This window comes from Chiloscyllium plagiosum, unplaced genomic scaffold (assembly GCF_037043375.1).
Source record: "Chiloscyllium plagiosum isolate Xiang-an unplaced genomic scaffold, Cpla_swu_hap1 HiC_scaffold_16, whole genome shotgun sequence".
Classification (NCBI taxonomy): domain Eukaryota; kingdom Metazoa; phylum Chordata; class Chondrichthyes; order Orectolobiformes; family Hemiscylliidae; genus Chiloscyllium; species Chiloscyllium plagiosum.
Window position 1 is genome coordinate 43,879,230 of NW_028270154.1, and position 13,393 is coordinate 43,892,622.

At 40.3% G+C, this 13,393-nt stretch overlaps 1 protein-coding gene and 1 long non-coding RNA gene across 18 annotated transcripts in view; one reads left to right on the plus strand and one right to left on the minus strand.

Moving 5' to 3' along the window:
- Nucleotides 1-3,766, minus strand: part of ankhd1 (ankyrin repeat and KH domain containing 1) — a 159,478-nt gene extending 155,712 nt beyond the window's left edge. For 7 of the 17 annotated variants that reach the window (XM_043703634.2, XM_043703628.2, XM_043703627.2 and 4 more), the window contains exon 1: nt 3,180-3,764. In XM_043703634.2, the coding sequence (XP_043559569.2) occupies nt 3,180-3,365 (186 nt within the window). In that variant the 5' untranslated portion in view covers nt 3,366-3,764. Of the gene's footprint in view, nt 1-3,179 lie in introns of all 17 variants that reach the window. The other 10 variants (XM_043703626.2, XM_043703625.2, XM_043703622.2 and 7 more) reach the window with 6 other exon arrangements.
- Nucleotides 2,936-13,393, plus strand: part of LOC122556651 (uncharacterized) — a 59,769-nt gene continuing 49,311 nt past the window's right edge. The window contains exon 1 of the long non-coding RNA XR_006313592.2: nt 2,936-3,059. This is a non-coding gene — a long non-coding RNA (uncharacterized LOC122556651). The remainder of the gene's footprint in view (nt 3,060-13,393) is intronic.

The following is a 13,393-nucleotide window of genomic DNA, read 5'->3' on the forward strand; positions in this document are numbered from 1 at the left end:
ACAAAGAAACAACGGGAGGAAGAATATAGGTATAGAATGAAAGACACATTAAGCCAGCAGCTGACCTTGAAATATTTATCAAGGAAGAGTACATAAATTGAGGAGGAAAGATTATTAGATCCTTAGGTATTTAAAAGCTAGCTGCTTGTGCCATAGCAATTTCTAGAGCTACTCCAAGTACAATTCGGTTAACATGGTTCAAATTTAGGGTCAACACAGGAGGAATGGTTTGGAGCAAGATGGCACAACTATTTTAAAGACTTAAAGTTGAAGCGAAAGCTTATTCTGTGCAACTATAAAGTCATTTTTGAGTTTAGAGCTGTCCAAATGCTGTTCCGCAACAAAACCATTAATGGCAGATTCAAACACATACGCAGCTGTTGTCATGAGTTCTGACTGCCACAATACATTCACAATAGACAGGTAGGAGGCTGGAAGAACACTGAGCCAGGCAGCATCAGGGGGTGGAAAAGTCAACATTTCAGATGTAACCCTTTCACAAGCTCTGGAGAGGAATTTAGACAGGTTGCATGGGTAGACATATGCAAGTTTGTTAAAAAGCTGAGAGGCCATTTTAAAAGGTGAAAGTTCTTAAGTTAAGAAGCACAACACTAGGTTATTTTTTTTTAGATTACATTACAGTGTGGAAACAGGCCCTTCGGCCCAACAAGTCCACACCGACCCGCCGAAGCGAAACCCACCCATACCCCGAACCTAACACTACAGGCAATTTAGCATGGCCAATTCACCTGACCCTACACATCTTTTGGACTGTGGGAGGAAACCGGAGCACCCGGAGGAAACCCACGCAGACACGGGGAGAACGTGCAAACTCCACACAGTCAGTCGCCTGAGGCGGGAATTGAACCCGGGTCTCAGGCGCTGTGAGGCAGCAGTGCTAACCACTGTGCCACCGTGCCGCCCACAACCACTAAATAGTTATAGTCCAACTGATTTATTTGGAAGTAGAAGCTTTTGGAACACTGCTCCTTCATAAAGGGGGGGGGGTGCAGGAAGCCATTTCCTGATCTTAAAAGAACAAAAGCAAATTCAGGAAAAAGACAAAAATAAATTCAGAATGGTTTGCTTTGGTGCACATTGGGGAGAATGATAAAGCAAGAGAATCACTAAACAGCATTAATTTTAGGATCAATGAAGTCTATCTGCTGCTTTCACATTATGATGGGGCAGGAAAGAGGACTGAGATCTTGGCAGAGGAAAGTGAAATCTGATTGCATATGTGACACAGCCACATCTCATGACACATTTGTAACTGCATAACAGGTCAATTCAGTTCAGCAAACTTTAGAATTGAGGGAGTAAAGATGGGCAAAACCAGAAGAGAACAAACAGAACATCATCATGCCAGAGTCTTACATGAGAAAGAATCAAGTGGTGAAAGTGAAGGAATGCCAGAACTAATTAACAGTCATAGATCCACTGGGGCACTGAGAACAAGGAGTCAGGCACTGAAGCTAACAGAATAATTGCCTCTTGTGTGACAGGACAGGGTTCAACTATACACCAACATGCATGGTGTTAAGTTCTCAAATAATAAACAACCATGTGCAGCTATCAGACACTAAGGACATAGAACTTGTTTGTACCTTCAAATACAAACAAAATTTCAATATACGTATAAACATTAATTTGAATAAAGCAATGACAAAATTCAAATCAAATTTTGACAAAACTGTGATCCATAGTAATAATTTTATCAAGGTGCACCATTTAGTTATCTAATTACATTTGATGTTAATCCAGGAAAAAATAATTTTATGGCTGTGTATTCCCTCAATGCAGCTTGAGCATAATTTAGCTAATGTCAGATAAAAAGATAAACTAATCAGCTATGTTGTACCTGTGCAAATATTTTAAACCAAAATTCTGTTCTCAGCATCCAAACCCTTTTAAATTAGTTTTAACTTGTCCGTTGTCCCCCGAGACTGTTAAATCATAAAAAACCAAATGTTGTCAAGTTGAAGTTAAAGAAATTTGTAACGTTTGCTTCTGGCTCTTATTTTCATGTGCTCGCTGTAAACTGTAATATTTTGTCCATTTCTGTAGCCAAACCCAATTGTGTACGCTTGCAGACTAAAAACGCTGCTTTGTACTATTTTAAGATGCAACTGTAAAATGCCCCAAACAAAGTTGAAATTGTAAAACAGTAATGACATTATCGGTTCCCTCAAATGAATGATCTACCGATTCTGCAACACATACATAACCTCTTCTACAGTGAAACTAGGCACGTCACGTTCCTTTGGTAGCAGATCAAAATCAAATGTAGAACTATAATTGAGATGTAAACTAGAAACATAGCCTTTTTCAGACCTTAAATCATGTGACAAGGCCCGAAATACGGTATTTGTGCGAACGGGGACAACACAGGACCAGGGGCCTACTCGCTCATTTCCATTACGTTAGGCGCTTCCTGGCGTAAATGGGAATAATATGGTACCTTCGAACTCCGTTTATAGTCAAATGTACGTAAGCGAAATATATTTACAGAAAATGGGGCAGAAAAAAATCTGAGTTGACATCTTATGCAGTTTGTCCAATCTAATCGATGCGTTCATACTGTGGGAAATACTTAATATACCAGTCCTTAATGGTTCAACTTACATTAATCGTAATTCGAAAAGGGTTAGTGGCTTCAGGACAATTCAGGCCAGAACTAGTTTTTAGGTTCCAAAAAAAACCAAGCAGCGAGTCGGTAGCCTAATGGGAGTTGTAGTCCCAGTTTCCCGACGCTCCGATTCCAATCAAACTCCGAGTCGAACGTACGAACTACATTTCCCAGGATGCACAAGTCCCCGCGCACGCGCACACGGCACTCCGGCTCCTCTTTCTCTTGTTTCCCCCCCCCCACCCCTCCCCCATCCCCTTTCTCCTCTCACCACCACCACCACCCACCTCCCCCCCCACCCCGACACAATCTCCGGCCTACCGTTTCGGCCAGCCCAGCGCCGAGCCTCGGCTTCGTCTTACAAATTTAGACCCGGATCTGTGCGCACTGCCACCACCATTACAGGTCTCGGGCCTACTATTCAAAGGAGGTGAGATTATTGCCGGGGAGAAAGCATCAGAAGGGGAGGGGGCCGCGTACTAGCACCTCAAAATGATTGACTAAAAGAACGGTTCCGTGAGTGGCAATGGTGAAGTGAGGGTCACTTTACCTCAGAAACCTCATCCTCTTCGCTACCGGAGAGCACAGCCAGCTTGAAATCCAGGCGATCCCCGGGTGTCGGCTCTAAAATGCGAACTTTAGTGCTGACGGCAGCGGTCACAGAATCTATTTCGTCTTCAAAGCCGTCTGTCATCGTGTCCAGCGCTCGGTTCTCCGCTATTACTTCATTCTGCATATTCTTGGCCCTCTATCCTTACCGTATCGGGCGCCTACGAGTCTGACGGATTTCGGCGTCTTTCGATCGTCCCGATGTAAAGTTTGACTTGGGCGACGAACAGCGAAAGCCCCCGCACCTCAGAGACAGACTAGGCCCCGCCAATATTAGTCCACCCGAACCATTAACTTCTGTGCGCCTGCTCCGACTAACTTGATAGGTGCACATCCGGCCCCCGCCCCTGCCCAACTGCTCGATACTGATTGGTCAGAAGGCCCATCTGACATTCTGGCACGCGGCGTAACGGCAAGCAAAGCGGCCAGCAACTGGCTAGTATGGTTGCCAATCAAGTGGCTAGCGGGCTCGGATCAGGTTAGGTTGGTCAGCGATGTCTCCGAGAGAGAGAGAAAGACCCGGATTGGGGGGGGGGGGGGTGTTGCACTTGCTTTCTGTGTGGGACAAAGATTCATTTACACAGCTGGGTGTTTACCTGTCCTCTTTCATAATTTCAGAAAGGTAGTCTTTCTGAGCTTTAGGGGTTTAGTTTTTGTTGTTTTGTAGTTTTACCAGTTTTTGTGAATATTTTTGTCTCTTTGAGAGTCTATTTGCTGCTAGCTCCAGAAGTTGAGTCCACACACCAGGCTCAGAGTTGAAGGAAACCACGATTATTTTTTTCCCCTAAAAGCTATTCCCTGATTGCGCAATAGCGCAACCCGCCCCAGAGGGGAAGTATAGGTGATTTTACATTCTTCAAAATACGCCACAGGAAGTCATGGCTGAAGTGTATCTTTATTTTTATCTATATATCCTTTTTAAGGACATCTATCACATGCAGTCAGTGACAAATTCTGTTAAAACGCATTTATAGGTGACGAGCCCCATTATTGAAAATTCACTGCAAGTTTGCAAACATCCAGCACATAAGTACTGTTATCAAATGCAAACACTGAAAGTTACGCTGTTGTCACGTTGCTAGGGCCTTCGGCTTGTTCAAATAGAAGTAAGTACTGTGGAAGAGTAGAAGAATTTGAGTTTAGAAGTTGAGCGGGCATTTGGCAACACTTGACAACAATTCGTATCAAGATAGTGTTTTCAACGTAGTAAAATTTCAGATGTATACAGGTGCCTTATCAGACAAACGAGTAACCAAATGCAAGCATTACAGTAATTGATCAGAAACTTGATGGAAGAGGTTGGTGTTAAGGAGGATCAAAAGGTAGGAGAAAGACAAGCTAAGTAGAACTTCTTGGAAAGAGAATTTGAGAGTTTGGGGCATAGACAGTTGAGGACAAAGCTTATATCAGAAGGGCAAAGCAAATTTGGGATGTTCAAGAAGTCAGAATTGGAGCAATGGTGAGTTTTTGGAGAGTTGTAAGAGTTGGAGCAGGTTACAGCTGTAAGGTGGCTCATAGTAGGATTTAAATAAGCCAATCAGACACAAACAAAATTTCTGGCTTTTATTGCATTGTATAGTATACAAAAGCAAATCTATGTGAATCCATAAGGATACATCAGATTACTGTATGTAGTATCGGGCTGCATACCTGTATTATAGGAACGATTTTGTGGCTTTGGAGTGGACAATGAGTTCAGATCTCAGATGCTATTCAGCAGGATGAAAAACAAATATGATGGAAGATTTGAAAATCCAGATTGTTTTTCATTAGACTAATGCAAATTATCGGGCACCGTGATAAATATGTTTAAATTTAAGAAAAAAAAACCCTTATGGTACAAAGAAGTAGGTTTTCCAGTATTAGGGTTAAGTCATGAAAAGGAGAGATTCAAGCTAAAATGTGAAATATTTAAATCGGTGTGCAAGTGAAATTTACTTGTACTCAGCATTATGAGGATGTGGAGTTCACATTCATAGAATGATTACAGTGTACAGTAGAAGGACTTTGTTGATCCATTTTGTCTGTGTCTGCTCTCTGCAAAAGGAACTCTGGTCATTCCTTTCCCATGCATTTCCCTGTAGCCTAGCAAATGCTTTCCATTCTAATAATTATCCAATTCTGTCTTGAAAGCCATGATTGAATCTATCTCCCCACACTCTAGACAGTGTATTATACATCCTAACTACTCTCTCGTGTAAATTAAGTTTTATCTTGTGTTATCTTTGGTCCTTTTGCCTTAAAACTGTGCTCGAAGGTTCTCAATCTTTTCACCAATATGAACAATTCTTTTTCATCATCTTGATCCACATCTCTCATGATTTGAGACAGCTTTATCATATATCCTCTCAACCTTCTCTTTGCTAAGGATGACAGTTGCAGTTTTCTAACCTGATAAAGTAACTCACGCCCCTCATCCTTGGTATCATTCTTGTTTCTGTACAAGGTCTACTGCCTTCTCAGCCTTTCTAAACTGCAATAATTAGCATCGAGTACAATATTCCAGTTGAGGATAAAACAGTATTTATAAAGGTTCACAATGACTTGTTTACTTTTGCATTGTCTGCTTCTATTGAAGCTCAGGGCCTAAATGCTTACTTTACTATTATTAACCTGCTCTACCAACTTCTCAATTTGTGCATATACCAATGTAACGTTTATGTCATAGTATTCTTCCTTGATCTTCCTACCAAAATGTATCACTCAGACTTCTCTCTATTAAATTTCACTTGCCATCTGCCAACTGTATTATTGAAGTCTATCACTCACCTCATAGTTTGCAATACTTCTAAGTTTTGTATACACTGCACATTTTGAATTGTTCAAGTCAAGCTCATTAATATGAATCAAGGAAAGCAGTGATCCTAATATTGACACCGGAGGAAATCCTACTCTACCTGTTCCCAAGTCAGAGTAACAGCAGTTTATTATTACTCTATTTCCCATCCATGTTGTCATTGTCTCTTTTTATTCCATGGACTTTAAACTTGCTAGCAAGCCTGTTATGGAGCATGTTATCAAATACCTTTTGGAAATCACTATATTTATCACAAAATCCTCATCATTCTTATCTTGCTAACCTCATCAAAAGCTCAAGCAAGTTAGTTAAATATGGCTTTCAATTTTTTTGACAAATTTGGGTTTGCGTTCCTTTATTAATCAATATTTGTCCAAGTGATTGTTAATTTTGTCCCCAATTATCATTATATTGGTTTTCAACAAGTAAGATTAACCTAATTGCCTGTAGTTAATGACCTTATCCTTACACCTTTTGTTTTGAAAGAAAATTTTGCAATTCGCTAGTCCTTTGGCATTACCTTAGCATTGGGTAAAAGATTGAAAGATATGACTAGTGTCTCTGAAATTTACACACTTCCCTCAGTATCCTGGACAGCATCTAATCTGGTCTTTATTTTAAGTTTTTCCATTGGGTGTTAGAGTTACTAGCAGGGCCAGCTGTTGTCTATCTCTATTTCAACTCTAACAGCCAGACCTACTATGCTTTTTTCTAGGTAGTATTATTTGCTAGATTATTATTCCAGGGACGAATCTTGCCCTGACAGATGGTGTAATTTGAATTCACTAAAATGAAATTTGGAATTAAGAGTCTCATGATGACATCAAACATTGCTAATTGTTGGAAAACCCTTCTGGTTCACTAATGTCCTTTAGGAAAGGAAATCTGCCCTGACCTGGTCTGGCCGACATGTGACTCCAGATCAACAGCAATATGGTTGTCTCTTAGGGAATTACAGGTTGGCAATTAGTGGGCAGTTATAGATGGGCATTAAATGCTGGTCAAATTAAGGCAATTACCTGATTGTGGATCTGGAATTATATGTCGACCAGACTAGGTATGAATGGCGGAATTTCCTCCCTAGTAGAAATCAGATTTTTATAATAATTGGTTATAGCTTTCATGCTCACCATTAGTGAAATCACCTTTCATGTTCCATATTTCTGAATTGAATTTTAAATTTTACTAGCTGCTATCATTCAGTTTGAAACCACATCATCAAAGCATTAACCTGTCTCTTGTCGAATTAATAATTCAGTAACCTAGCACTGCAGCACCGTCTCCAGTATTTCAACCACCTCCTCTTTCAACATGGCTTTGACAATAAGTAGACCTTAGTATGATAAATGCAAGGTAGCTGTTTAGTAACTCAGTCATGACCTCTACTTCTATACAAAAGATAAATTCCCTACTAAGGTCCCAAACCAGCTCATACCATCTTTTACTATACTTTTACTATTCATGTACCTTAGAAGACTTTTGGATCCCATTTTACATCAGCTGCTAGTCTCTTTTTACATTCGGTCTTTGATTCTCTCATTATTAATCCCTTACAAATTTTATATTTTCAACTGGTCTTCACTTGTGTTATCAACATGGTATTGGTCATGTGCATCCCTTTTGTGAACCATGACCCCTTTTAAGGCAGCCAATTGCTTGTTACAATATTACCTACCAATCTTTGATTCCAATTTATCTGACCAATGTTTTTGTTTTCACCCCACTGAAGTTGGACCAGCCACAATTATTTCCAACTGTATTGCTCCTTCTTCTTTTCCACAGCTAACCTAAGTCTTATGATACCACGGGTGAAATACAATGCCCTTCCCTGTGATGAGTTTACTGGTGGGGAGGGTATTTAATCAGGCGAAGAGATGATAGGTTTAACGCAGCTATAAGCCTCTCATTGGTCATGTCTTCTGCTCCTGAGATCCTTAGTCTTGGGTAGGACCACCATTGGTCTGGCAGGTACCTAAATGACACTTAATTTGGTGAACCTTCCCTAAATAAGGCAAAATGCACTTTTTGCTGACTCTTCAGCAATGTGTGAAACTTCTATCTTCTCCATTAAATACACCCTACAATCCACTTCCAGGTTTGCTGGTTGAGGCAGAGATTGAACTATAGAATAGATTCCCTACAGTGCAGATCGAGGTCATTTGGCCCATTGAGTCTGTTTTGACTCTCTAAAAAACATCCCAACCCATCTTAATAACCATAGCTACTCCACCGAGCCTCCACATCCCTGGACACAATGGGGTAATTTATCATGCCAAAACCACCTAACCTGCAGATCTTTGGACTATGTGAGGAAACCAGAGCGCCCAGAGGAAATCCATACAGACATGGGGAAAGTGTGCAAACTCCACACAGACAGTCGCCCGAAGCTGGAATTGAATCCATGTGCCTGGCGCTGTGCAGCAGCAGCACTAACCACTTTGCCACCCAAAACAATTCCAACTGTGGAGATGCTGGTGATTGAACCCAGGGCCTCATACATGCACTGCTGTACCACTGAGCTGCAACCATTCAAGATTAGATTTAATAGATAGATGAATGGAATGTGTGAAGGGATATGGGAATATATGGGTAAGTATGATTAAAAGCTCATGTCACCAAATCAAATCTTTTGTTTAGGTTTTGAAATTCATCTGAGAGTGGTCCTAGGATGGTATATCTTTCTCACATTATAATGTGGTAACATAAATGGTTGATTCATGGTTGGTGCAAAAATAACTAAAATGTGGCTCATATTACAAACCCCCAGCCTGTGTGTTTAGCAAGTTACACTATCAAAGTGGAAGAGAGCAGTATAACAAAGCATCTTTACCCCTAGCACAAGAGTGATATAGAACATTGTGTAACATTTGGGTTTGGGCGTAAAGAAAGGAAGAGAGAAAATAAAGGAATGACTCAATAGCATTTGTGCGTCTGGCTGTAGCTTTCAGAGAATAGCGTCTTGGAGAGATCGGAGAGGAGAATTGTGAAGAAAATAAAGATTTATTTTTAAAAAGATGTCATTTCTAGTACTAAGGATTTCCTTAGTCTGGGTTCTGGTTTTATATGATCAGAACAGACATGGATGGATATTGTGAGACCTAGGAAAAAATCCTTTCCAGTTTTTATTGATGTAACCATCACTAGATTATTTTATAGGAAAGGTCAAGCAAAAAAATAGAATTAGACTGTGCTTTCTAATGTTTCATATCCTTAAACCAAAACCATGTTTTATTGGCATGCTATTTAAGGCTGTTCTTGTCTTTGAGCCAGTTAAACTAATCCTGAGAGTAAGCTTAATAAAACACAATTGAAATGTTGACATTTCTAATAATGTGTTTCAGCAAATAACACATGGTACCATTTGCATAAGCCCTGAAAGAATTGCCTTCTGCTGTTGCTGCAGAGTCAAATTTAATAAAAGTCCAAGTTAAAGAATCTGCTGGGGTAGTAAGCACACCCACTTCGCAACACCTCATATTTCCCAGCCATTAAACAACTGTGAATCTTATTGTATGCAAAATGTAAGATAGTCACTGGACTTCAAAGTAATTTGTTTCTTTGAAGCACTTAAAAGTGGTTCTTAGAGGTCTGAGAATGTCTCTTACATACTTTATTTGATTTAGCATAAGGAGAAAATTTTTGCACACAGAGGTCCTTTGTACAGTAGGTCTTTACAGAAATAAAATTCTGTCTTGTACTTCAAATTGTGTCGCCTTACTGTCATAGGGTTGCAATTTTGTGCACTCTAAGATTATTACACAATTTCTGAAGGACGTAGATTTTCAGCATTTTTTTGTCTTCAGTGTGTTCTAGTAAGAGCTAAATGCTAGTGCAAAAGTTTGAAACAAATTCTAATTCAATTAAATATAAGTGATTTCTATTTTTCATATATAGTCCTTAACTGATTACAATACTATGATTCCTCTGGAGGGCTGATCATAAATCTTGCAGTTTATCCAAGAAATAAGACACTAAACAATTCCAGCGTGATTGGTGACCATTTCATTTTTAAACAGCTTCAACTCTATTGCTCTGAAATTCGTGGATTGTCAAGAAGATGTTTAAATTGATGTCTTCTAGATATGAAATATCACAGGATCAGATATTTTCATCATGAAGTTTTTACCTTCTGAAACCACTGATTGTTGCTGGCATTCAGTTTCATCAATGCCTCTCAAATATTTGGAACGAGTATCTGTAGTCTATCCTTTAGTTCCTCAATATCCGCCCATGGAATTCTCAACAGGTATAAACAAGCAATAATAATATTGCAAACTCTGACTTTACTTCGAATCTTTCAAAATCACCGAGAACAATTCTGACTGCAAGGTTAGAGGTCAACAGACTGTGGTATTTTCTGGTTTTTAATAGCTTAATATGACACAAGACATACATTTGAATTTTAACTCAGAGAATACAGGACTGACCTTTATAATGTCAGTGATGATCCTAAAATGCTTACAGACCTGGAATTAACATTAAATTCTGATTGCTGCTGCAATTGAATTTCCTACTGTACTCTCATTGTTAGTATCACTATTCATGTTGATTCTGCTTTGTTCTGTAATGTACCTACATTAGCTATATTTTTTTTATGTGGTGTGTTAGCTCTATGCAGCTCTTTTTTGTTGTACTGCAATCGTATTGAGAAAACTCAATAAACATTTTGAAAAAGTTGTAAATAATCCTTGTCATTTAACATTTTTAAGCAGTTTGTACATAGTATACCAGCATATTGTCCAATCTGAGGTCTTTCACCCTTAGACAAGTTATAAATACAGCAAATTCAGAAAGAAAAACGTTAGATAATTTGACAATGCCTACAATAATGTGCTGGGACTGAGGTTACTATTATCCAACAACCATAACCATCTTCATTTGTGCAAAGTTTTACACCAGGTAGTTTCAAGCTTCCTTGCTGAATCCTATTAACTTCATTGTTACAACAGTTCCCAGATGTCATGCTCAGTCAAATTCTGCCTCAATGTCAAGGGCAGTCAATCTCACTTTGCCTTTTTTTAAATTCATTCATGAGATGTGAGTTTTGCTGGCTGAGCCAGCATTTATTATCACCTTAACTGCCCTTGACAAGGCAATGATGCCTTGATCCACTGCAGTCTGTTTGATGTAAGTCATAATGCAGATCAGGAGGAAGTTCCAGGATTTTCTACCCAGCGACAGTGCCGAAACAGTGATATGGTTCCAAGTCTTGATGATTAGTAGCCTGGAGTGGATCTTAGTGGTGGTGTTCCCGTGTATCTACTGCCCCTGTCGTTCTAGATGATAATGGTGGTGGGTTTGGAAGGTAGTGACTAAAGAGAATTTGTGAATCTCTGCAGTGCATCTTGTACATGGTATAAATTAGCATTGTTGCAGAAAGAATGAATGTTTGGGGATGTGAACCGATCAAGCAGGATCCTGTGCCCTGGATGGTGCCAAGCTTTTTGAGTGTTTTTGGAGCTGCATTCATTCAGGCAAGTAGAGAGTACTCGATCACACTGCTGACTTGTATCATGTAAATAGTGGAATGGCTCTGGGGAGTCTAGAGGTGAATTAATTGCAGAAAGATTCCTTAATTCTGCCCTGCACTTGTATTCACATTATATAGTTAGCCAATTATGTTTCTGGTAGTTAATGAAAGGGAATTGTAATGGTAATGCCATTGAATGTCAAGAAGCCATAATTCAATTCTCTCTTATTGGAGATGGTCATTGCCTGGTATGAATGTTACTTGCTACTTGTCAACCAAGTCTGGATACTATCCAGCTCTTACTGCATTTGGATATGGACTGCTTTAGTATCTGAGTAGGCACAAATGTTTGTTCATTGTGTAATCATCTGTGAACATGACCCCTTATGATCTTATAATGAAGGGAAGGTCATTGATGAAACAGATGAAGATACTCTGCTGAGGAAATCCTACTGAGATGTTGGAGCTGAGATGACTGACCTTCAACAGTAATCCCCATCTTCCTTTGTGACTCCAACCAGCAGAGCATTTTCCCAAATTTTCTTTGAGCACCCTGCAAAACTAGAGTCGATGTCACATTTGGTCAAATGTAGCATTGTTGACTAGGGTGGTGTCTCTCATCTCTTCTTTGGAATTGTGTTTGGACCAAAACCGTGTAAAGGTCAGGAGCCATTCTGGAACCCAAACTGAGAGTTATCGAGCGGGTTATTACAAAGCAAGTGCTGCTTGACAGCACTGTTGATGACTCTTTCCACCACTTTACTGATGATCCAGAGTAAACTGAAGGGGTAGTGATTGACCTGTGGAAATAAAGCTTGTTTATCCATGTTTGGACAAAAACTGTGTTGAAATCTACAACAGAGTAATCCTGACAGCATCCAAACTAAATATTGAAATCATGTAGGAGAAAGTGAGGACTGTAGATGCTGGAGATCAGAGTCAAAAAGTGTGGTACTGGAAAAGCACAGCAGGTCAGGCAGCATCCAAAGAGCAGGAGAGTCAACATTTTGAACATAAGCTCTTCATCAGGAATGTTCCCATTGAAAGCATGTACTTGAGGAAAAAGAATTTTCTGTTGTACTATCTCAAGACTGTGTAAAACATACTATTAAGAGATATGCTCATGGAGGGATCCAAGATGGCAGCGAGCTACGAAGATCGCACTGCAGAGCTCCGCAACGCAGCACAAGCGGGACAAACCTTTAACCCACCCAACCCAGACCATCGTGATATCTTGGGACTTCGGAAAGATCATGGAGCCCCAAGAAACTTGTAAAACTTAACTTACCTGCATCTCCAGTCGTCCAGAGATGCCGAAAAAGGGAGGAGGAGCATCCGAGGTCAGGTCTGCAGTTCAGCCTACGGGATCCTTGGAATCTATTACTTTCCAGGCCCTGGTGAATGAGCTCGCGAGATGCTGGGGAAACAGATTGAAGAGAAGCTGGTTCCAATCTCTCTCATGCTGCAGAAGCATGAGCAGCAGCTGGGAGACTTGGAGAAGAGGACGGATGAGATGGAGCACAGGGTCACAGTGGTGGAAGCTGATGCCAGCTGATTCAAGGATAAGATCCAAGCCCTGGAGACGCAGGTCTGTAATTTGCGCGACAAAGTGGATAATCTTGAGAACAGAGGCAGGAGAAAAGAACATTCAGATCATCGGTCTGTCTGAAGGTAAGGAAGGTGAGCGGCCTGCAGAATTTGTTGAGAATTAGCTGCCAAAATTCCTTGACTTGGAGGCTCGCATAAGAGGATTGAAGATAGAGGAGGCTTACCAGATCGCAATGCGGAGATCGGGTCTGGGTCAATGTTCTCGTCCTCTCCTGGTGCAGTTCCATCATTACCAGGATAAGGAGAAAGCCACAGAGGCTTCCAGAGTCCAGGGGAAGGA